General features: G+C 41.9%; 1 protein-coding gene across 1 annotated transcript in view; it reads left to right on the forward strand.

Moving 5' to 3' along the window:
* The window catches only part of LOC126336877 (protein KIAA0100), a 316,670-nt gene that overhangs the window by 193,466 nt on the left and 96,409 nt on the right, over positions 1-26,795 (forward strand). The window contains exons 22-25 of the mRNA XM_050000988.1: positions 3,051-3,181; positions 8,009-8,229; positions 8,817-8,959; positions 25,603-25,839. Of these exons, the coding sequence (XP_049856945.1) occupies positions 3,051-3,181; positions 8,009-8,229; positions 8,817-8,959; positions 25,603-25,839 (732 nt within the window). The remainder of the gene's footprint in view (positions 1-3,050; positions 3,182-8,008; positions 8,230-8,816; positions 8,960-25,602; positions 25,840-26,795) is intronic.

The raw sequence follows: 26,795 nt of genomic DNA on the forward strand, positions 1-26,795 counted from the left end.
ATCGGCGAGGACCATTCGCAACCGTCTCCATGAATCTGGGCTATGGTCCCGCACATCGTTAGGCCGTCTTCCGCTCACGCCCCAACATCGTGCAGCCCGCCTCCAGTGGTGTCGCGACAGGCGCGAATGGAGGGACGAATGGAGACGTGTCGTCTTCAGCGATGAGAGTCGCTTCTGCCTTGGTGCTAATGATGGTCGTATGCGTGTTTGGCGCCGTGCAGGTGAGCGCCACAATCAGAACTGCATACGACCGAGGCACACAGGGCCAACACCCGGCATCATGGTGCGGGGAGCGATCTCCTACACTGGCCGTACACCTCTGGTGATCGTCGAGGGGACACTGAATAGTGCACGATACATCCAAACCGTCATCGAACCCATAGTTCTACCATTCCTAGACCGTCAAGGGAACTTGCTGTTCCAACAGGACAATGCACGTCTGCATGTATCCCGTGCCACCCACCGTGCTCTAGAAGGTGTAAGTCAACTACCCTGGCCAGCAAGATCTCCGGATCTGTCCCCCATTGAGCTTGTTTGGGACTGGATCAAGCGTCGTCTCACGCGGTCTGCACGTCCAGCACGAACGCTGGTCCAACTGAGGCGCCAGGTGGAAATGGCATGGCAAGCCGTTCCACAGGACTACATCCAGAATCTCTACGATCGTCTCCATGGGAGAATAGCAGCCTGCATTGCTGCGAAAGGTGGATATACACTGTACTAGTGCCAACATTGTGCATGCTCTGTTGCCTGTGTCTATGTGCCTGTGGTTCTGTCAGTGTGATCATGTGATGTATCTGACCCCAGGAATGTGTCAATAAAGTTTCCCCTTCCTGGGACAATGAATTCACAGTGTTCTTATTTCAATTTCCAGGAGTGTATTTCCACCCTCACCCTGTGACACTCAGCACACCCTCTTGTATATGTTCCTCAAAATCCACAAACCCAACAATCCTGGAGCCCCCATTGTGGCTGGTTATTGTGCCCCCTCTGAAAGAATTTCAGCACTCATTGAAAAATGCCTCCAACCAATTGCCCATAATCTAGCCTCCCATGTCAAAGACATCCCCACCCCTTAACCTCCTGGATCCCTACTTGTCACTGTTGATGGCCACCTCCCTATACACCAACATCCCTCTTGCCCATGGTGTTACCACTATTGAAGTCTACAGACTCCAAACCCACCAGCTTATTCTTCATACACATCACTAGCTTTATTCTAACAAACAACTGCTTCTATTTTGAAGGGAAGATACACAGACAAATCCGGTGCACAGCCATGGGCACCTGCATGGCATTTTCCTATACAAACCATTTTATTGGCCATCTAGAGGAGACCTTCCTAGTCTCCCGAGCACCAATCCCTAATGTGATTCAGTTTCATTAATGAGACCTTCATGATCTGGACTTGAGGCCAAGACATCTTATCTTTGTTCTTTCACAGTCTCAATACCTCCTCTCCCATCTGCATCACATAGCCCTTCTCTACTCAGCATGCCAACTTCTTAGATGTTGACCTTGCCCTCTGTGATGGCTTCATCTGCACCTCTGCCCACATTAAACCTTCCAACCACCAAGAGTACCTGCATTTCGGCAGCTGTCATCCCTTCCGTACCAATCCTTCCATACAGTCTTGCTATCTGAGAATGGCGTATCTGCTGTGACAAGAACTACTGTGGTCTCTATGTTGATTGTCTCAGCAAAGCCTTCACAGGCACACTCTATCCCCACATCTAGTCCACAAACAGATCTTACATGCTGTTTCCCCTCACATCCTCAATTATTCCACCATTCCCAAAAACCAGGCTTGGCACCTTTGTCACCCAGTACCACCCTGGACTGAAACAACTGAAACACTTCCTTTGCAAAGGCTCTGATTACCTATCATCATACCTTGAAATGAAGGACATCCTACCTGAGATACTTCCCACTCCTCCTGAAGTAGTGTTCTGTTACCCACCCAACCTCCACAACATCCTAGTCTATCCCTAGGCCACTCCTGTTCCCAACCCCTTGCCAAAAGGATCATATCCCTGTAAGACCCAGGTGCAAGACGGACCCAATCCACCCACCTAGCACATCCTATTCCAGTCCTGCCACAGGTTTATTGCACTCCACCTGTGAATGCTGTCATTTACTATCTCTGCCACAATTATTGCACAGCTTTTTATACTGGTGTGACTAGCAACCAGCTGTCCACCAGGATGAACGGCCACTGCCAAACTGTGGCCGAGAGCAAAGTAGACCACCCTGTGGCACAACATGCAGCTGAACATAACCTGCTTGATTTCAATGGCTGATTCACTACTTGAGCTATCCGGATTCTTCCTTCCTCCACCAGCTTTTCTGAACTGTGCAAGTGGGAGCTACCCATACAAATCATTCTCTCCTTTTGTAAGTATCCTGGCATCAACCTACGGTAATATACTGTCCTCACTCTCTTCACCCAACAACTTCCACCTCCTCTTTCCAATCATCTCCTTCCCATTCTTGTCTCCCACCCTGTTTATTTGCCGTCCTCTTCCAATGCATGCACCCATCTTTCCTCACTCCTCTCCTTCGCTCATTTTTTCCCCACCACCCTGCCCCACAACCTCCTTATGTTGTGCCTGTTGGCATTCTAGTCTCTGCACACTCCACCAGACAGCATTCATCTCTCCACCCACCTGTACGCTACTGTCCCTTCCCCTTCCTCACCCCCCTCCAGATTGCTGTTTTCATCCCAAGTTATAGTTGAAATCCAGCACGAGATGGAGGAGTTTCTGATCATGTGCACGTGTGATGTGCTTGCTTGTGTATATGAATGATGTGTGTTTCTCTTTCGTTGAAGAAAGCTGTGACCAAAAGCTGTATCTTAGTTCTTTTAATAATCCCTATCTTCAACTTAACATGTCTTCCTTATGGTAAGTGGCAATCTGTCTTTTCCTACATTGTGAATATTCCTACCTGGATTTTCCATTGTTTAAAATTATTATTTTAATATGGTATCAGAAACAAATATTTTATCAACCTCTGTTTTTTCAGGTATGTGATTATTGATTTGCATGTTTCAGGAACACGATTCATTCAGAGCTTTCCGATCACAAAATTTAAATATAAGCATTGCCCTGGAAACTAAACCAGTTGTGAACAGGAGTTCTGAGATCGACTGTCCTATAGTTGTACTGTATGGAAGCACCCTAAGGTATGAACTGAAATGTTGGAATATTATTTTAGACATCTACATCAGTCATCTTTTAGAATTCTTTTTATAATATTTCTAATCTCCATTGTTTTGCTATCTTACATTTGGTCAGTACTTTTCCATGCCAGTCTGAGTTAATGATTATGGAGCTATTTTACTTTCATTAATAATTCTGAAAAATTGATTAATCAGTGATATGCTTTAATGTAAAAAAAAAAAAAGAAAAAGACTGCATGCAGTTGAGCAGTAGAAAATCATATCATAAATTATCAACAGTGTTTTGAAAAGAATAGGTGGCTCCTCACCACAAAGATCACATGTCGAGTTGCAGCTGAGAGCAACAAAAGGGCTGTTACACACTGAGCTTGGGCTAAATCCTTGTACAGAAAAAGAAACACACACACACACACACACACACACACACACACACACAAGCAAGCACACCTCATGCACTTGTGACCATAGTTTTCAGCCACTCTGACAGAATGCAACTGACGTGTCAAATGAAAGCAGCAATCCAGAGTGTGGTGGGGAAAGGGCAGCAGTAGGAGGGTACAGGTGGTCAGGAGAGAACTCACCATTGTGTGCAGGATGTAGATGGTGGTGGGATAAGCGTCATGGGGTTGTGGTGGAGGGGATTGGGGAGGGGAAAAGAAGAGGAGCAGAGAAGTGTGAAAGACAGGTGGGTGTGTTGGTAGGGAGCAGTACAAAATGAGGTTGAGGATATGTGAATTGGGAGGTGGTGAGGACAGACATGCCAGAAACTACAGTGTGGAGGGTCTGAGGACAAGAGGTTGCTGTAGGTTGAAGCCAAAATTATTTCAGAAGTAGCGAATGTGTTGTAAAGACAACTCACATCTGCACAGTTTACAAAAGGCAATGGTGGAAAGGGAGAACCCAGATGGCCTGGGTTGTGAAGCATTCATTGAAATAGTGTGTGTTGTGTTCAGTTGAGGGTTGTGCCACAGGGTGGTCCACTTTCGTCATGGCCACTGTTTGGCGATGACCATCCATGCTGGTGGACAGCTGGTTGGTAGTCATACCAATGTAGAAAGCTATGCATTGTGATTGCAGCAGAGCTAGTATATGATATAACTGGCCACTGTTGGGGTAGGATACGCATGTAAAAAAAGGACTGGAATAGGAAATGCTGAATAGATGGATTGAGCAGTTTTTGCACCTGGGTGTTCCATGGGAATATGATGCCTGTGGCAAGGGTTTGAGATTGGAAGTGGCATAGGGATGGACTAAGATATTGAGGAGATTGGGTGAGTGATGCAACACCACATTAGGAGAGGTGGGAAGGATCTTTGGTAGGATCTCCCTCATTTCTGAAAATAGTGATAGATAACCAAAGCCCTGACGAAGGATGGGGTTCTGTTCTTCCAGTTTGAGGTGGTATTTGCTGACAAAATGTGTGCTTCTTTGTACATGGTTTTTGAGAGTCGTGGGAGGATTGTGTGTGTGTGTGTGTGTGTGTGTGTGTGTGTGTGGAGCGGGGGGGGGGGGGGGGGGAGGGGGGGGAGATATATAGCATGGGAGATGGGAGATATGTTTAAGAACAATGTCTAAATGATAGTGCCTGTCTGTGAAGGCCTTTGTGAGACCTTCAGCGTAACATGAAAGTGAATTCTTGTCACTGCAAATACACTGTCCCCAGGTGGCCAGGCTGTATGAGAGGGTGGGAGTGTGGAAAGGGTGACAGCTGTTGAAATGGAGGTACTGCTGGTGGTTGGTGGGTTTAATTTGGACAGAGGTGTTGATGGAGCCATCAGAGAGGAGGAAGTCAATGTCTAGGAAGGTGGCACAGTGGGTTGAGGAGGATTAGGTGAATCAGGTGAGAGAGAAGGTGTTTGGTCCTGAAGGAATGAAGATAGTGTGTCTTGCCCTTGAGCTGGTATCATAAATATCATCAATTATCATGAACCAGGGTGGGGGCATGGAGACCCTAGGAAGGTTTTCTTTATATGGTCCATAAACAGTTAGGAGAGTGAATTTGTTTGTGTACCTTCCCTAGAAAGCAGTAGTCATTGTGTGTTAACATAAAGTTAGTAAGGTGTATAATGGATGAGGGAATGAATAGGAATCCAGGAAATAAAGGGGTGGGAGTGGTGGAGAGCCACTGAAGTAAGTAATTGGTGTCTGTGATGTGGGAGGCTTGATTTTGGTAGCTGGCTGGAAGTGTTGGTCAACAATCGCCAAAATTTTTTCAGTGGGGCACAATAACCAACTACAATGGGTTGTCCTGGATTTTAGGGTTTGAGGATTTTGGCTAGCATGTAGGAAATGGGTGTGTAAGTTGTCATAAGGATGAGAAGGTGAATGGATTCAGCACAGAGGTTCTGGGAAGCATCTAAAGCTTTAAGCAGAGATTGGAGGTTATGTCAGACTTCTGGTATAGGACCACTCCGGCAGAGTTTATATGTGGAGGAGTCAAAACAATTGGCAGATGCTTTCCACCCTATAGTCACTGCAGTTCATCATGGCAGTGGTGGAACTTTTGTCTGCCGATGATCTGTTTCAGGCTATCTATGGCTGTCTTTTATTCTACAGGGAGGTTGAAGTTCTGAGGAAGGAATCTGGGGAAGGATGCTGAGGGCAAGTTGGAGGTAAAGAATTCCTGGAAGGTGACTAGAGAATGGTAAGAGGGGGGGTGGGGGGGGGGGGGAGGATCGCAGTTGGATGGTGGTGTGAATTAGGAAAGGGAGGTTTCGGTGTTGGGATTAGGGATTAGTGGGATTAGGTTGGCTTTGGTGGGAAGTGTTTCCATTGCAGAACTGGGAGAAGAAGGGTAAATCTCTGGCAAGTCCAGCATGGTTAAATTTGGGTGTAGGGCTGAAGGTGAGGTCCTTCGATAGGACTGAAGTTTCTGTGGGGCTTAGGATTTTGGCGGAAAAGTTAAGAATACTGTAATGGCTCTGGATTTAGTGGTGTGTTGGTAGGATGTTTTGGGGAATGTTGCAAGTTGAAAAGGTCAGCTAGGCAGGATCCAGGTGATATGAGTGGTTGACAAGGAGAAACACTCTGGGTGGGATAGAGGTTGGATAGGGGAGTCCCAAAGTGGCAGTGGGATATCATCAGGTTGGGTAACTTAAGGATGTATTGTGTGGAATGCTCTTTCAGATGTTGGAAGGCAAGGGATTCAATTTCAGAGATGTGATGTATGATGTAAGGACTGCACAGTAACAGTATCTCGCAGAATGAGCAAGGGGTTTCTGGGATGCCTGAGCCATGGAGATATATTTTTGCAGTACCTGGTTTGTGAGGGCCATGGACTGGCAGAATCTGAAAAGGTGATGGTCAGTGTGAAACGTGTGTGTGTGTGTGTGTGTGTGTGTGTGTGTGTGTGTGTGTGTGGAGGTGGGGGGATACAGAGATAGGAATATTTGTGGTTAGCCTGTATTGGGAGGGTGAGGGTGTGGGGGCTGTTCTGTGGTTTAGGCAGCATTTTAGGAGCAGAATATTTGACTGGGTTCTAGCCATTGAAAGAGATACTTTACTGAACTGGCGCAGAAAGATGTGTTAGGGTCCATTGTGGCACAGGTGGCTTTGGGAAAATGACATAGGGAATGGGCAAATGAAAGTGTTCAATGGTTGTGAGGGAGATGGATAACAGAAAAAGTCCCATAGAAGTACATAGACATGCAAAAATATATACAAATACGCCAAATTTTGCACAAGTACCCACAAATATCTAAAAATATGCACAGATATGTAAAAAAGCACAAAAATGTGGGGAAAAAGGATGAAACACATGAGGTATATGTGTGTGTTGGGATAAGTGTGTTCCATTGCCCACCCAGTCTGCACTGTATTGTCCAAATGCTGCTCCCAATTTCAGCCCCTTTCCACAAAGATCATATCCCCAACCTACCTAATCCACCCACCCAACACTTCCAGTCCTGTCACAGGTTTATCTTACCCCATTAGAGCTCAGACCCTCAGTGAAAGCAGCCATGTCATATACCAGCCCTGCTGCTATTGCTGGACAGCTTTATGAGTACCAACACCACCTGTCAACTAGGATGAATGGTCACTGCCAAACTGTGTCCAGGAGCAAAGTGGACCACCCAGTGGGCCAACACGCAGCTGGACATAACATTTTTGATTTCAGTGGCTGCTTCATGAACCAGGCCATCACCACCACTTTTTCTAATAGGATCTCTCAATGTCTACTTCTTTCAATTTATCCAGACCATACTTCCTACATTTGTGCATTAGTAAAGTAATAAAGAGCATGATTAACATGGTTACTTGTCACATTCGTTATTTTGATACCGTGTCTTGTGTATTCATTGTAGTTCGAATCAAGGTCATGTTTCATGTGTAGGTCTGGCAAAAATTTAACATTTGAAATTCAGGAGGGGACTGTAGATGTTCAACACCTATTTTGTTTGTCAGAATACTATTGTCGTATTGTATTGTTGTTTCACTAATTTTTAACAGTAAACGTTTGTAATAAAATGGTGGTGGTAGATGAGGTTATATGATAGTAAATGACTTCAAATGCTGGAATAAAATCACACATTAAGGGGAGTCATAAAATTCTTGAAGAATGATAGATTTATTGCAGTCTAAATGAATTGCAATAATAATTGTACTGAAACCTGACCAGATTCTACAATGAAAGAAGTGCATAAACTTGAAGCAGTGAATCATATAAACAGATCTGCCTTTGAAAGTTTTATATTGGTTCTACTTCCTTTTTGGGATGTAAATATTAGTAGCTTTTAATATCCATGTTGATTATGAGAAATTTTAAGCACAAAACTCCACTGCAATATTTTTGTTGTACCTTGGACTCCATGTAAATGTTCTGTGTTACAGGTGGTTTGAAAATCTGAAGCTAATTCTGTCAGGAGTTACAAGACCTACAAGACGAGGAGCAGTGTTTAAGAACTTGAGGCCAAGAAAAATTCCTCTGAGTCGTCATTATCGAAAAGTCCATCTTCTTCTTGGACTTCACAAGTTCCAAGTCTCATACTGGATGTCATTTGCCATGCAGAGAGGTTTCGAGCTATTAGGAGGCCGCATAGCTTCAAGTTCAGGTGTGCTTTTTTATGACTTGTTTCACTGTGGGAAGGAGCCTGGTTGTAATTAGTATTAGCAAATAAAACGTACGAAATAATATATGTGCAAAAAAGCATCTATTTAATTTTATGCATTGCCCTGTTATGTGTTGCAGTTAGTTAACATCTTATTATACAAGTCCAAAGACACGAACTGTATTGTGAAACATGAAGGGAGAAATTATTGGTAAGTCCCCGAGCAATTCTCCCACAAAAGTGCCTATACTGTCTTTGGCAGCACTAAGCTTCCAAACTGTACTGTAATTGTGAGGAGGTTAACACTTTTGGAGTTCAACAAAAATATGAAAAATTAATTTGATGTAAGAAAAGAGCCACACATACACACTCTTGATCCATAGCAAAAGACACTATTATTTGCCCTTGTTTTGCATCTCCAGATGGAAGTATTCAGTTCAAAACCAATGAATGAATTAATTGCTCATTACTTTATCTCTGAAATAAAATGCTCCACTACAATTGTACTGGACATAAGTCTTTTTTTCACTTGCACCTAGGGAAATGTGATTTCAAATACATCTTTAAAAATTATTTCTTGCCAATTACAGAACACATACTAAACCTTGTACCAATAGATGATGGATTGAAACATCGGCCAAGAGCAGAATGGTCCATTATGTACATGAATTGTGAGGTTAATGATGCAGAAATATGGCTGAAAAGTGCACTGCAGTCAGAACCAGGGAAAGAGGTAAGAATAAGTAATTTATGCCATTGCATTGTCAACTACTATGTTATAATGATCTTTCAAAATCATACTGTTATAATGTTTGGATCCAGCTTTCCTGTCATCACCATCATTATAATGATCATCATCAATAACCTTGTACAGTTTCCAGCCCTAGGCTGGGTCTACTTGCAACATAAGCCTTGCCATCTAGTCCTGTTTTCCCATCATCTTACTGTGCTAACTCATGTCTAGTCCTTGCCTCTTTTTTTCAACATACTCCTCCATGCCTTTCAGTCATCTATCCCTTTGCCTTCGTCTTGGTCATTTCCTTCACATCTCCATTTGATGTACTTTCTTAGGAACCTCTTGTTTTCCTCTCTTTAAGTTCCCATACGATCTTAGCATTGATGTTTCTGTTTTGCTCTGTGAGGCTTCCTCTTTCAATATTTCCATTATCTTTTCATTTCTTGTCCAGCCTCTCCTTGTTACTTCTATCCTATTATTGAGGAATTTCATTTCATCTGCCTTTCTTCATTACCCATGTTTCAGAAACATAAATCAGTACTGTGATGTAGTAACTTCTACATATTATTACTTTATTTTTTATGTGATGTCCTTGTCGCAAACCAAGCCCCTAAAACTTCATAGAAATACTTCTGCCTGTTTTAGATGTTCACTGATCTCTCTCACATTTTTTCCATTTTCCTCCTATCTTGTTTTCCAAGTACTTGACACTTTCCACCTTCTTCAACTGTTCAGTTTTAATCCTTATTCAACTAGTTGATCTATCTTTCTTTCTACTGTAAATAGTATCTCACATATGTGTACATCAAAATTCATTCCAAAGTGCCCCGCAGTTTCTTCTCAAGCATCTAGGTGTTACTAAATGTCATCTTCACTATTTCCTCAGATCATCAAGTCATCCACAAACACCATTGCTTTAATCTTGTTTTTTCTGCCATCTTAATTGGTATCTCACCCAAGACCAAAATGAAGAGGAGAGATGACAATGCACTGCCTGTTTCACACCAGTTTTTTTTCTGGAACCAATCCATCCTTTCATTTCCCACTTTTACACCCCTCAGGCTTCCACAGTACATCTTCTCCACTCCTTTTGTTGACTCTTTTACCACTCTCTTCTTTTTACTGCTTCCTAGACCTTTCTTTTACAGACACTATCAAATACCTTTTCTGTATTGAGAAAAGCCATCGTAAGGTCTTCCCCTAATTCATAGTGGTGCTCCTGTAGCTCCTCACTGCACACAGTTGATCTTGCAGATCTGAAGCCATGCTATTCCCCCCTCAATTTGTTATCAATCCTTGTTCAGATTTTGCTCTCCAGGATCTTTAGATATACCTTGGCACAGTGTGGTATCAGTGTGACGTTTCTACAATCCTCCCTACTCCCTTTCTTGAATATAGGGACAATTAGTGCCCTCTTCAAATCTTTTGGAGCGTCCTTCTCATTCCACACCACTTCACCACAAGATATAGCTGCTGTTTCCCAACCTCCCCTCTCCCTTTACCATTTTGACACTTACTTTGTCCCCACTTATTGCTGTTCATCCTGCCCAGTGTGATTTCCATTTCTTTTCATGTCAGCCCCCACCCCCGTGCTGCCCCCCACTAGAGTTTACTTCTGCCTACTTTAGTCTATTATCCTCATCTCAAAGTCCATTCAGATATAGCAAGTGCTCAAAGTACTCCTTCCACACTGTCTCCATTGTCTCTTTGTTATTAATCTCTTTCCCACTTTTATCTATCATTATTGCATCTTTCCTCAAAGCTTTCCTCTTATTTTTGACCATTCCAAATAGTACTTTGTACTCTGTGCTATCTTCCTCCATCATCTTTGTCCATTCTTCTATCCACTTTCTTCTCTCCTCAGCCACTGTCTTAAGTGATTCGTTCTTTTTCTTTTAATCCTTTCTCGCTAATTCGGTCCTTTCGTGGAACCACAGTCTGGAGGTCGTCTTCTTCCTTTCCACTACCTCTTTGACTCTTTCATTCCGCGATGGTGTCTCCTTCCACCATTTTATGCCACTTGTCCTTCCCCATACAGCTACTGTATCAGTTTTCTTGTATTCCTGTAAATCGTTTCTTGTTGCTATCATTAACTGAATGACAGAGTCAGCCAGCCATTCATACATCATAGTTCTTAGCTCCATAATGAACTGCAAATGATATGAAAAAAGACAAGGTATACATTAAAAGAGAGGAGGAGGATCAAGTTCTATACTATATTAACATTATCATTGACAGAAATAATGTTTGTAGAGGTTGTGGCTTCAACATTATGAGGCACCTGCATACGATGTTCACCTGAGCTCAATGCCCTGGATTTCTTCCTCTGGGGAGGAGCATGTTTATACTGCTCTGCTGATGAATGCCAAAGAACTGGTAGTGTGTGTGTCCATGCTGCTCTTGTAACTGTGGACACAACTGCATTATGGGCTCAGATAAGAATGGTCCACTGATTTGCTTAATGTTTGGAAATGCAGGTCACTTTGACCATATGTTAGAAGGCAACATATGTTGCTTTGGAAGTGTGTTTATAAAATTTTAAGCACATTGGTGATGTATTACATCTGGCCACTCATACTGAATGTAGTCTGAATTTTTAACATCTCAACACTGATATTTTTGGGGTAATTTTAATTTAACTGATTATTACCCTTCATGAATGTATCTGACTAATAATATCTCATAATATTGAAGGTTCTGGCAATGAAAATTATTTAGTGTAAATGTAACAATTCACCCAACAGTAGAGATGTTGAATCATTTACACACACACACACACACACACACACACACACACACACACACACACACACCTGTACAGCTACACTGAGTTGGCTGAACATATTTGGTGGGGTGGGGGGGAGTTGGAGGGAGGCAGGAGCTGTACAGGATAGAAATGCAATGTACAGACAGTAGCACTTATGAGTATGTGCAGCACTTGATTACAATAATGACGAGAAGTTGATTGGGAAAGAGTGAGAAAACGGAAAGGGAGATGGTGGGAAGAGGATGTGGGCACAAAATGAGTGGAGTTGGGATATTTGAACAGCATGGAGATGGGTTTGGGACAGGGGTCAGCAAATACTGAAGCCAGGAAGATTGTGCGAGGACAACTCCCATGTACGTAGTTCAGAAGAACTAGTGATGAGATGAAGGATCCTGATCACACTGATTACGAAGCAGCCATTGATATCTAGCATGTTGTGCTCAGCAGCCTGTTCCACTATTAACTCTGCCCTTGGCCACTGTTTGGCAGTGATCATTCATTTGGGTCTACAAGTCATTGGTGGTCATGCCTGTTGAGGATGCTTTTCATAAATTGCATCAGACTTGGTATTTGGCATGGCTGCTTTCACATATGACCCTGCTTCTGGTATGGTAGGATAAGCCTGTGACAGGAGTTGAGTAGAATGTTGGTTGGGTGAATTGGACAGATCTTGCACCTGGACCTTCCACTGGTATATGACCCATGTGCTAATGAATGGGAATGTGCATGTGCATGTCATATGGATGACCAGGATATTGTGTAGCTTGGAGAGTGGCGAGTGATTGACTACCATGAGAGGAGGAGTTGGAAGGACAGGGTAACATATTTCTCATTTATAGACACTATGATCCATAGCGTTGGTGAATTATATGGTTCAGTTGTCCCAGTCTGGGATGGTATTGACTATGGGGGTGCTGTTTTGCAGCTAGTTCTTGGGTGTGGTGGGTGGATTAGGTGTGCGTGTGAGGATATGGCAGGGGAAATCTGCTGAATAGGTTTGGAGGATAGTACCTGTGTGTTAAGAAGTTAGTGAGAACTTCAATGTAATAGGCAAGGGAGTTCTTGTCACTTCAGATTGCCATCCTTTGGAGTGGAAGTAATGACACCTATCAAAATTGCAAGTACTGTTGATCATTAGTGAACTTGATAGGGAGATAAATATGGATGGAGTCATCAGAGAGACTGAGGGCAATGTCTAGTAAGGCAGCATATTGGGCTGATGAAGAACAGGTGAAGTGAATGGGAGAGATGATGTTGAGGCTGTTGAGGAATAAGGTTAGAATGTCTTTGCCCTGGGTCCAAATCATGAGCACATCATCAGTGAAGGATTGGCATTTTGGGCAGCTAGGAATGTTTACTCTAGATGGCTCTGAAACAGATTGGCATTGGAGATGTGTCGTTTGGGTGCCAATGGCTGTTCCACAGATTTATGTCTCCCCCACTCAAAAGAGAAATAGTTATGTGTGTGGATGTTATTAATTACAGGTATGAGTAATGAGTTTTTGGGTTTGGAGTTGAAAGGATGTTGTGAGAAGTAGTACTTGATCGCAGAAATGCTGTGGGCAAGGGGGATGCTGATTTATAGGCACATGGTATAAACAGTGATGAATAGGTATCAAGATGGTTAATGGGATGGAGATTGAGACATGAGAAGACATTGTTCACAACTTTAATGTGATTGGCTAAGCTGTGGACAATTGGTTTGAGGTGCTGGTCAACAAGTTAAGAGAATTTTTCAGTGGGAGTGCAGCAATCCATTGCAATGGGCAACCAAAATTGTAGGGTTCATGGGCTTTGGGAAGCATATAGAAAATGTGTATGCGAGTTCATTGGCATGAGATGGGAGATGGATTCAGGGGAAAGGTGTGTGGATGGGCTTTAGGGACAGGATCACTATGGCATAGTTCAGTTGGAGTAATCAGAGTGTTGGCAGATGCCTTCTGAAAGGTAATTGATGTGATTCATAAAAAAAGTCATGGAGCCTTTGTGTGTAGGGATGGTGATCAGATCGTGGCCTGTCTTGAGGTTGAATGTGGTTGTTTTTTCTACAATTGAGGGATTTGTGCTCATGGGAAGGGAGTATGGGAATGACTGTGAGGCCAAGTTGAAGTTATGAATTCCTTGAAGGTAACCAGGGAGTGGTGAGGTAGGAGAGGAAGAGTGTCAAAGTTGGATAGTGGTATGAACTGGAAGAGACAGCATGCATTGTTGTGATTAGGTTGGCTTTGCTTGAAGGGATTGATAGCAAAACAGGGAGAAAGTGTTTCCACTCTTAGGGTTGAGAGCCCAGCATGATTGGACATGCTTGTGGATGTGAAGGTGAAGGTGAAGCCATTGAATGGGATGGATATTTCTGTATGATTGAGGTTCTAGGTGGATGAATTGACAGTAGTTTATGTTATGGGTCTTGTTGGATGTTGGCAGAGAGTTTTGGGGAATGATTGTTATGTGCACTGTTAAGAAATACTGTAATTGTAGGATATTTATGTTTTCAGGAACAATGTGTACTGCTGTATTATTGCCAGGACAAAATTAGTAAAGAAAAGTAAATAAATATGTACCCGGAATCTCCACCTCGGATATTTGAACATAACACTCTATGCACTTCCATACTGTATTGGATGAAAATATATATCATACATAGGATTACAGTGTTGCCAAATTAGTATTCTTTGACATACATTTACTACCATAATATACACTGGACAAAATTTTACTCCAGTCATTTTTATAATGCAAGTGTCTGCCCCGATAGCTGAGTGGTCAGCGCGGCAGTCTGTCACACCAAGGGGCCCAGGTTCGAATTCCAGCTGGGTCGGAGATTATCTCCACTCAGCGACTGGGTGTTGTGTTGTCCTCATTTTCATTTCATCACCACCAGTGGAAGGCAACGGGAAACCGCCGTTGGACTCACTTCCCTAGATGCTCATGCGGTGGACCTCTCTGATGAGGCCTCCCCTATAACAAGACCTGCCGTAAGGCAGAACATGAAGTGTTTTTTTTTTTTTTTTAATTTTTTTATTGCAAGTAGGCAAGGAATGACAATGGATAGTCTGAATACACAAATTTTTCTTAGACTTGTTGATACTGATTTTTTTTACTGTGTGTTATGTTATTTTTGTTAATTATGTCATCCATACATTATCGTTTCAGGTTTGTAAGTATAATTTTCAAATAGTAACCACAAGTTGAAGTGTTACTACCTTGGTTTTACTGCGAATTTGTTCTTGTTCTTGAACCCTCATCCTGTATTATTAGATTTGGAGAAAAATTGCTAATTAACAAACACAATGCTTCAGAAACTAATTTTTCATCTCCTCATATTTATTGGCATTAATTATATTTCAATGCCTTTGACAGTTGATATATCACAGGTCAGCACTTAACATAATTTTCGAGGGCTCTAACAGAATTTTTCAAGTGGAGCATACTAACTTTAAATTTTAGCTACAAAGCATTGAGTGACTAATAATATAGTTACTGTACTGTTTGAATCCAAAGTGCAGTCTGCCTGAAATACAGCTCAGTTGGAGTTCAGAGATGGCTTCTGACTAAGGCTATGTATGCAAAACCTGTTTATAGACACTCATTTTAAAGAAATTATAAATCGATAAAAATACATAAAAGATGAGAGAACTGAAAGGAAAAAAGATGCAATTGGTACATAAGTAAGTTTGTTTGCTAATAAGTTGTATAATTAAAACATTACAAAATAATAGGTACAATTTTAGGAGAGTGAAGTTTTAATGTGCATGGGATTCTCAAAATTTGCTAAGGATTTTTCAGGTAATGAAATTATTTAATTTGAAAATTAACAATCCAGCATTTTATTTCAGTGAAAATACACCGTTTCAGAAATAAAAAATTCAAGGCTACTAAAATGTAACACTGGATATTGGAAAGGATTACATTTTGAGATTGGAATACTGTAGAACACAAAAAAATTTTATACAAATAACTTTGTATTTCAAAAGTTTTTTGGAAAAGTAAAACATTTGTTGAAAAGTGAAACATGAAGACTTTTAAATAAGCTAAGTCAGTGTTGAACAAACGGTCTTTAGCATCACTGAATTTTTACATTCACGTAGTCTATAGGTATTGTAAATTGAATCTTTCTCTAAATAAAATATTGTTAGACAAACTAAACATCCTACTGTCATCAGTAATGGTAAATTACACTGTGAATAATGGATCTTAATTAAACCTCACATGGATAACAATTTAGTCATTTTATGTAATTATAGTACAGTGATAGGCAGAATAATGTGAACACCTGTATTTACTTGGGAATGGTTTATCAATAGGGAGTTGAACCCCATTTGCCCTTAATGCAGCTGCTATTGTTCTTGGAGTACTAGCATATGATGATTGTATAGTCTCCAGTGGAATGTTATGCCACTATTTTGATCAGAACCTCTTCTATCTCCAGTACTGACAAGGGAGGCAGAAATCAACTCTGGAGTCTGCACTCCAATACCGCCCATAAGGGTCGCTAATGTTCAAGTATAGGAACTGTGCTGGCCAGGGAAGACTCTCATTTCAGCTGCATTGCTTCTTGTACGACAATTGTAATGTCCTGGTTGTGTGAATGGGTGCATTATCATCCTGAAATATGGTATAATTCTTGGCGAACAACATTTGCATCATGGGGTGCACCTGATCACCTAAAATATTCATATAATCGTTTACTGTAACATGGCCTTTGAGAGTAGTGATGGAACCAGCAGAATACCATGATGTGGCTGCCCACACCACCATACTTCCACTTCCATGCTTAATCATTGGAATCAAGCAGTCAGGTTTGTAGGCTTCTTTTGGCATTTTCCATATGTAAACCCATCCCGATGTTGGAAATAAGAAAAACTTTGACTCGTTGGGCCATATGACATGTTTCCACTGATTAGCCGCCCAGTATTTATGCTCCTGGCACCATGTTTTCCACTTCTTTGTGTTGGTTGTCATCACTGATGGTTTCGTTGTAGCAGTTTGTCCATGAATATTCGCTTTACAGTGTTCATGGCAGACAGTGCCGATTGATACGGGTTCTCGAGGATGACTGTTGAAACATTTAATAAGTTGGCTGTCTTGGTTACTGATGCTCCAGTTAATCAGGCTCCCATAATCTGTCCTTTTTGGAAATAAATTAGTTCTTTCATTGCATGTCTTCCTCAACCTCTGAATGCAAATACAAAGTGTTCATTACTTGTAAACAACCTGCACTGATGCCTAGTCCTTACTGAACATGCACATACCAGCACCACATGTGCCTTACCTGCATTGTTGACCGTCAGACACAGCCATTCTACGGTTTCCACTGTTCACATTGTTTTGCATATCCCCTATATATGCATTATGTGTATAATTGAAAAACAAGGGGGGGAAAATATACACTCCTGGAAATGGAAAAAAGAACACATTGACACCGGTGTGTCAGACCCACCATACTTGCTCCGGACACTGCGAGAGGTCTGTACAATCAATGATCACACGCACGGCACAGCGGACACACCAGGAACCGCGGTGTTGGCCGTCGAATGGCGCTAGCTGCGCAGCATTTGTGCACCGCCGCCGTCAGTGTCAGCCAGTTTGCCGTGACATACGGAGCTCCATCGCAGTCTTTAACACTGGTAGCATGCCGCGACAGCGTGGACGTGAACCGTATGTGCAGTTGACGGACTTTGAGAGAGGGCGTATAGTGGGCATGCGGGAGGCCGGGTGGACGTACCGCCGAATTGCTCAACACGTGGGGCGTGAGGACTCCACAGTACATCGATGTTGTCGCCAGTGGCCGGCGGAAGGTGCACGTGCCCGTCGACGTGGGACCGGACCGCAGCGTCGCACGGATGCACACCAAGACCGTAGGATCCTACGCAGTGCCGTAGGGGACTGCACCGCCACTTACCAGCAAATTACAGACACTGTTGCTCCTGGGGTATCGGCAAGGACCATTCGCAACCGTCTCCATGAATCTGGGCTACGGTTCCGCACACCGTTAGGCCGTCTTCCGCTCACGCCCCAACATCGTGCAGCCCGCCTCCAGTGGTGTCGCGACAGGCTTGAATGGAGGGACGAATGGAGACGTGTCGTCTTCAGCGATGAGAGTCGCTTCTGCCTTGGTGCCAATGATGGTGGCATGCGTGTTTGGCGCCGTGCAGGTGAGCGCCACAATCAGGACTGCATACGACCGAGGCACACAGGGCCAACATCCGGCATCATGGTGTGGGGAGCGATCTCCTACACTGGCCGTACACCTCTGGTGTTCGTCGAGGGGACACTGAATAGTGCATGGTACATCCAAACCGTCATCGAACCCATAGTTTTACCATTCCTAGACCGGCAAGGGAACTTGCTGTTCCAACAGGACAATGCACGTCCGCATGTATCCCGTGCCACCCAACGTGCTCTAGAAGGTGTAAGTCAACTACCCTGGCCAGCAAGATCTCCGGATCTGTCCCCCATTGAGCATGTTTGGGACTGGATCAAGCGTCGTCTCACGCGGTCTGCACGTCCACCACGAACGCTGGCCCAACTGAGGCGCCAGGTGGAAATGGCATGGCAAGCCGTTCCACAGGACTACATCCAGCATCTCTACGATCGTCTCCATGGGAGAATAGCAGCCTGCATTGCTGCGAAAGGTGGATATACACTGTACTAGTGCCAACATTGTGCATGCTCTGTTGCCTGTGTCTATGTGCCTGTGGTTCTGTCAGCGTGATCATGTGATGTATCTGACCCCAGGAATGTGTCAATAAAGTTTCCCCTTCCTGGGACAATGAATTCACGGTGTTCTTATTTCAATTTCCAGGAGTGTATTTAAGGAGTACAACAGCAGTAGGTTGGCGTATCCCATCTTGGTACGTCAAGTTCATTATTGCAATCAATGTGTGACGGGTTGTGCTGCCTTGTTGAAACCAAACCTCTTCAGCATTCACACAATACATTTTAGACCACAAAAAGTTTCTTAATGTATTATAGTAACATTTGCCGTACACTGTTAATGCATTTCTGGCGCCAGTAGTCAAGTCCAATTATGCCCTCAGGCCATTCATTTTGGGTGTGATAGCCTCTCCGTAATTATTCAAGGGTTTTTTGTACTCAAATATTGCAGTTATGCTTGTTCATGAAGCCATTCAACAGAAAGTTTATCTTATCGGTAAGCATTATTTTCTTGATGAAACTGTTGTCCATTCTCCATTTCACAAGCAACCAACAGGCAAATGATTGATACTTTTTGTAGCTGTGTGGTTTCAGTTTTTGTGTCACTTGGGTTTTTTAGGCCCGAAGTGGAGATCATCTTTCAGAGTTCGTTGCATGTTGGTTCTGGGAATATCCCATTGTTATGAATGTCAGTGAATAGATTTCACTGGAATTTCAGCACCATTGCAACTCATGATGTTTTCTGTAGAATGACTAACTTGAGGATGACCCGGAGGTTAAATATCCAGAAACAAACATGTATCTCAAATTCATCATTCAGTCTTATAACAATTGATTTATTTAGTGTGCCATAGTGAACAAACATTTCACTGAGTTTTTTAACAGTTTCTACTTGGTGTTCACCAGATTTGTAAGAAGTTTTCACTGTGACAAATGGTGGTCATTTCGAAAGGTATGTTCTATACGGAACACTCCTTACAACACAACATCAATCACATTTGTTGAACTTCACGTTCCATTGTACAGTGAGTATATGAGTATACTTTGAATGTTAGTTTTGTTAACATATACACCCATCGTACTCCGTACACCACACACACACACACACACACACACACACACACACACACACACACACACACACACACACACACCTAACCACACTTCATTTAGATTATTGAGAATTTCACAGATTTGATATTTTCGTCCTACCCTTACAGCAAGTCTAAAACACAGTAGATGAGATAAATGAGTTTATTGAGAAACTTACTTCATCACTAGTTAGGAAAGCTAAGGTCGCAGGAATATTCTGTGATCTTACAAAAGCATTCAACTCAGTAAACCATGCCCTGATGGTTTTCAGACTCAACAGGTATGGAATACAGAATATTGCTTTGAAATGGTTTGAATCATATCTCTTGGAGGGAAAACAAAGGGTAGTAATCATATCAAATGGAGCAGATTACTTCTCAGAGTGGAAAACTGTATCACAAGTTGTTCCTCAAGGCTCAATCCTTGGACCAATTTTATTCCTGTTCTCTGTAAATGACTTGCCTCTCAATATAAATACTCATTTAACTTTGTTTGAAGATGATACTTCTGCCCTAATTGACAACAAAAATTCTGACAGTATACGGCAGAGTTTCATGAATATGTTAACTAACTTGGAGACATGGTTCAGTCAAAATGGCTTAAGGCTAAATGTTTCAAGAACCCACATAATAAGTTTTAAAACCAAACATTCAAAAACTGAAGAAATCTGTATCTCTCACAACAAACAAAAATTGAAGAACTTGACTCAGTCAGGTTCCTAGGAATAAACTGAGACAGAACTTTGAGTTGGAATTCTCATATAGAATATCAAGCAAGTAAATTAAACAGCCCTGCATTTGCAATGGAAATTTTAGCCTGTGCCACTGATATGGCCAACAGGAAAATAACATACTACAGCTACTTTGAATCTGTTATTCGATATGGCATAATTTTCTGGGGAAACTCAGGAAATGTTCACGAATTTTAAAGTTGCAAAAAAGAATCATTTGTAACATGTGCTCTGCACAGCAAAGGGCATTGTGTCGACCATTATTTAAATGTCTAAAAATATTAACTGTCCCCTCCTTATACATCTTTGAGGTGGTTCCTTTCCTACGCAGCAGAGCTGATCTATTCAGAGTGGATCTATTTAAAAAAAAAAAAAAAAAAAAAAAAAAAAAAAAAAAAAAAAAAAAATCATTTTGAACACTCACATGACACAAAACATAAAAAAAACTTTATGCTTACCTCTCATCGCTCAAAACTGCGTGCTCTGATTCCTCAGTATATAGCCATGAAAATTCACAACACAATAAAAGGGTGTGACACAATGTTTATGAAGATAAATATTTTAAAAAGCTAGTTACATGATTTTCTAATTGAATGATACTATTACTCTATGGAAGATTTCATGAAACATGAAGTGATACTTTGAGCTGGATCCCTAAAATGGAATAAAAATTTATGATAGCTATAGTAGATGTAAATACTGTAAATTTGATAAATTTTAAATAAGTAAATTCTCCACAAAGTATTATTGTTAGTGTGACAAAATTTCAAATAAGCTAATTGTAACCTTGACATGTGTCCTGTGCATCAAGACATATGTTCTGAAATTGTGTATATTATGAGATGAATACAACACATTTCAGGTTGCAGTGGGAAAAAGAGCTGGGAAGCAGAGGGGTTGGGGTTTGGGATGGGTAACTAGTGTCTTAGATGGAGGCTGCAGGTGTGCAAAATAGGAATGAAGAAGGGAGAGGTGGCAAGTGCATGGGTAATGGATCCAGTGAAGTGCAGTGCACAATGAAGGTGACATGAATTGGAAAGGGGTGACAGGACAGTGTTGGGTAGAAGATGTTGGAACAGTGGGTTAGGAGAAGTTGAGACCAGGAGGATTGCAGAAGTGAAGGAATGTGGCAAACGTAACTCCCATATGTGTATTTCAGAAAAGCTGGTGTTAGAGGGGAGGATACAGATCGCATGGGTTGAGAAGCAGCCATTGAAATGGAACATGTTGTGCGACTGGATGATTAATTTTGTTGTCGGCCACACTTTGGCAGTGGCCACCATTCTGATGAACAACTGGTTGGTGGTCTTCTTGTATATATTACAAATGTGTAAGTTAATGTGTGTGTAACTATGTTTGTTATTCTTTCAGGCATAAATGGCTGGACAGATTTGGATGACATTTGGCATGGAGATAGCTTAAACCCTGATTTAACATGATGTCTACCTTACTTATACCTACATATCAAAGAGATGGGGTTGCAGGTGAAAAAGAAATGTAGCCTACAATATGCAAATATCAATACTTCATTCTTCCAATATTTGAGAATGAGAGCACTTACTGGTTTGCAACAAATTTTACACATAATTTCAAACCTTTATGAAACTTTTCTCACTGACATCCCATACAAAATTATGAAAGCAAAAAAGTTTATTGCTTACTGCATTTTCCCTGTTCATGCAGTAAAACTGCCACATGGAGCAGGATGTTCTACTAAGTCTGTTCCCAACACATTTTGCTGACAGCATTCACATATGCTGCAGAATGTACATAGAAAAATATATCATTTTATGACTTGTAGTTCAGGAGGTATGACATCATAAACAGTGAAATGTGGGAAAAACTGCTGCATCGCGCATGATGTTTTAATTTATTACTTCTTGAATACTAACTTGATTTGTAGACAGTACACATACCAGTAAAATGATGTAATTGTACAGCACCGAGATTAGGAGGTGCAATGTCATTAACATTAAGCAGCATAAAAATGAAACTGCTGGGCAAAATTCCCTATAGATAAAGCTGAAATATGTGTATAGATAAGTGTTACATATGTATACATGGGCAAAGTCACTGGTAAAGAGCTCAGCCTAAACCCCTGTAACAGTTTCAACCAAATTTGGTACATATTTTAGTTATGATTTGGAAAGAAATACTGTTGGGGTAAGAACCACCACCATCCTGTTGGAGTTGCAACATGGAGAGAGAAGGGGGATGGGGAAAGATATGCAAACAGAGTGGGAAAAGGAAGAGATGGACAGAGACATGGGAAGGAGGAGATGGACAGCGAAATGAAAGAGGGGAGGAGGAGATGAACAGCAAGAGGGGACAGGAGGAGATGAACAGGAAGAAGGGGGAGGAGGAAGGGATGGATCGAGAGAAGGACCAGAGGAGATGGAGGGCTAGTGAGAGAGTGGGAGTTGGCGGAGGTGGACGGAAAGAGTTGGTGAGTAGGTGGAGGGGATGTGCAGAGCGGATGGGGGGTGGGGGGAGGGGGGATGGGACTAAAAGAAGATTTGAGCAAATACATACCTGGGCATTTTTTAAAAGTAACTGTTTAACAGTGGGTAGCACTGCAGGGTGCATCTAGTGGTTGAATAAAAGGCTGTGCAGCCATGGCAGCACAGCTGGTGCGTAACATAGTTGCTTTCACAGATGACATATGATAACCCTGCAACAGGAGTGGAGGTGAATGTGCCGGGTGGACAGGGGATGGAGCAGGGTGCTATGTAAGTTGACTGGATGACAGAATTAGGATGAGTAGGAAGGATCTTAGGTAGGATGTCCCTCATTTCTGGGCATGATGGTAGATGATCAAAGCCCTGGTGGTGCCACACAATATGCTGTGCATAAGTTGCACCAGACCTAGTATATGGCATAGCTGCTTTCACAGGAAGCCCTGCCTCTGATAGGGTCGGATAAGTCTGTGACAGGACTGGAGAAGGATGCTGGGTGAGTGAACTGCATGGATCTTGCATCTGGATCTTCCACAGGAGTAGGACTCGTGGCAATGGGTTGAGAGGATCTATGGAATAGGGATGGACCATGATATTGTGTAATTTGGTGGGTGAAGACATACCATGAGAGGAGTTGTAAGAACTGGGCAAGAAGTTTCTCATTTATAGGCACGAAGGTCCATAGCCCTGATGAAAGATAAGGTTCAGATGCCCCAGTCTGGGGTGATATTGGGTGACAAGGACGGAATTCTTTTGCTACTGGTTATTAAGGGTGTGGGCAGATTAGGGATATGTGAATATATGGCATGGGAAACCTTTATGCAGACCCTGTTTCAAGACAGTAGTGTCTATCTGTGAAGGTTTTAGTAAGACCTTCAGCATGGCCAAGGGAATTATTGTGATTGTAGATATGCTATCCACTGGTGGCCAGGCTGTGTGGGAGCATTTTTTTGGTGTAGAAGGGGTGACATCTGTCAAAATGGTAATACTGTTGCTGGTTAGTTGGTTTACTGGGGACAAAAGTGTGGATGGAGCCATTGGAGTGGTGAAGGTCAGTGACCAGGAGGGTGGCATATTGGATTGTGGAAGACGAAGGAAGCGGATAGGAGAGGATGGTGTTTTGAAGTTGTGTAGAAGGTTGCCCTGTGGATGTCTATGATTGTTCTATGGACTCTTTTATGTAACTTGTCATGAAAGGAGAAGTAGTTGTGTGTGCAGCTGTAGTTACTATTCTCTGCCTCGTGATGACTGGGTGTTGTGTGATGTCCTTAGGTTAGTTAGGTTTAAGTAGTTCTAAGTTCTAGGGGACTGATGACCATAGATGTTAAGTCCCATAGTGCTCAGAGCCATTTTGTAGTTACTAAGGTGTATGAGGGATGACATGGTGGAATAGGAGTTTGAGGACATTGGTAGAGGTAGTGTTTGATAGTGACAAGGTTCATGGACTTGAAGGATGTTGCTGCAGAAGGAATATGACATTTACAGTGATATCATCATACACCCAATTACACAGCTTTCTCGTCCATCTGTATGCCATCCCCATGCCCAATCCTTAGCCACAGGGGTCCTATCCTTATGAAAGATCCAGGTGCAAGACCTACCCAATCCACAATCACTACACAGCATTTTATGTGGGGTTTGACCACAACCAGCTGTCCACCAGAATAATGGCCACTACCAAACTTGTAAGAAGAACAAAGTAAACCATCCAGTGGCATAACAAGCCGCTGTGCACAACATGCTCAGTTTCACAGGCTGTTTCTCTGTCTACCCCGTCTGATTCTTTCCTTCCGACACCAGGTTTTCTGAATTACGTAGATGGAAGTTATCCTCAAAATATATTGTTCGCTCCAACAGCCCTTCTGCTATCACCTTCCACTAACTGAATGTTGCCACATTCTCTAACAGTTTCCTCCGCTTATGTCTTAGCACTCTTTCCCAATTCACATCTTTGTATCATCTTCATTGTGCAATGCACCTCATTGATTCTGGTACCCGTGCCTCATTTGCCCATCCTGTGCAGCTGCGACCCGTGCCTCCTGCTTTCCTATCTTAAACACTTACTACCTCCCTCCAAGCTGCTAGCTATCCATCCCCAACCTCTCCTCGTGCTTTCTGCCTCTTTCTCCATCTACCCATCCTACCTGACACAACTCCACACTACTCCACACCCAGTCCACCTGTCAAACTGCAACCCTGGCATTGCATGCCCTGAAAGAAAAGAGGAAAAGTGGAGATATACCACCTCGCTACATCTCAAAATTAGTGATGAATCCAATAAAATAGAAAATACCTTGTTGAAAGTAGTATCTCTACTGAAAAACAACTTCCTGTAAAGAAGCTGCACTTTTAGCATATTATAAAATCAAAATTTTGATGTCAGAGGATTATTAAGGGGCTTTTACACCAGCAAGTAACTTTGGCAAGTAACTTCTTCAAGCACTTGCTGAGGTCTTTACATTAGAAAAGATACTTGTGCAAGTTTTTTTCTGTAAGTTTCCTGGGCGGGTTCATTTCAGCAATTTGCTACAAGTGCTTGCAAAAACGTTTCCACTAAAGACGCATCGTGAGACTGGCAAGTGGATGTTTACAATGTCATGCCAAAGATGAATGCAGCCACCATTGATGACAGATAACAACAGATAATAACAGATTTGGATTTCACAGCTGATAAACAACAGAAATGGGCTTTCAGCATGCAGTGTTAATGTTTCCTTTGTGTACCAAAGGATAGCTGCTATCCTTATTTTTAAAAAGATTTTTACATTATTATACAGGTTTTTGCACTATTGTGAGATATGAACTTTAATTTCAGCTTAATGATGATGTTACTTTTAATGTTGATTTGAGATAAAACTATTCTCTGAAGAGACAATAGTCAACATATCTAGTTGATAGTAGTGGGAAATTACTTTGTTTCATATCTGTCTTTTTGCAGCATGTTTCATTACAACAACCTGTTGAGAAATGCTACTGCTTAAGTGTTGCCAAAGTCTCATATGGTCGTGAAACAATAGTGTCCAGTAGGGGTGACATGCACAATACAAGTGAACGTGCTCTGGGGAGCAGAGACACCCCCACACATCGACTTGTTGTGTATGATCTGAAAGGTGCTTGGACAAAGAGCAACAGAGATGTTGCTTTTGCATTATTTGATACATTCATGAAAACCCAGGTAATTAACGTATTTTAAATGAGTCTCAAAATTCAATAATAATTTGCCATTTCCTTACACTAAAGCATTCAGAATTACTTTAGATGCCAATGTTGTTAAATAAAAACATTAAATTTTTGCACTTACTTTTCATTATTGGGATGTTAATCACAACACAGAAGCTTTAATTTATCTCTGCACTATGGCAACATAATGTTAACTGCCTGCCAGCACTTCCTAGAGACACTCTCAAAATGTAGTAGAAATGGAGAGGAGCTAAGCTAAAGCTCAGAATCATGCTGTAAAGAATGTTTAGATGATCAACTGGAAGAGCGGTATAACAATACAGTTTCTCAGTACAACACACAGTTTTAACATCTCATAAACCATCAGCACACAATATACTCTGCAAAAATAAAAGAACTGCATCTCTTTCGCCATATAGCCATTGATTGTAAGTATCTGTTTACACTCTCATTCCTGATGGTATTTTTGTCTAAAAGTTTAGTTAATTCTTTTGGAAATAACAAAGCCGACCCCATCCATTGCATTTCATGTTGTTCTAAAAAATAGTGTTTTACAATATGACTTCAACATTTTCAATGATGAACTTGTTTTAGAAAAGTGTAAAAGATTGGAGTAAATTACTCAGATCATCTTGTAAATTCACAGTTTAGTCTTAATTTTGTTAATGTAATTGTTACTAGCAGAAGTCAAGCCGCTAATTTTGTTATCACTTTCCTTGTTGCTTGCCCATTTTTTAGCTTTGGCACATAATTCTCTCACTCTTGTTTGATCATAAATACTTTAATGCTTGTGATGACTTTCATGTAGCCTTATATTTGTCATTAATACAATAGAATGTTTGCTCTCATGTAGAATTTGATACTAGTCTTTGTTTGTGACACCTATTTTCAGTGACTTGCATGAGAAGACAAACAACCATACAAGTTGCTTCTTTACACTTTTTAATGTGT

This window comes from Schistocerca gregaria, chromosome 1, assembly GCF_023897955.1.
Source record: "Schistocerca gregaria isolate iqSchGreg1 chromosome 1, iqSchGreg1.2, whole genome shotgun sequence".
Classification (NCBI taxonomy): domain Eukaryota; kingdom Metazoa; phylum Arthropoda; class Insecta; order Orthoptera; family Acrididae; genus Schistocerca; species Schistocerca gregaria.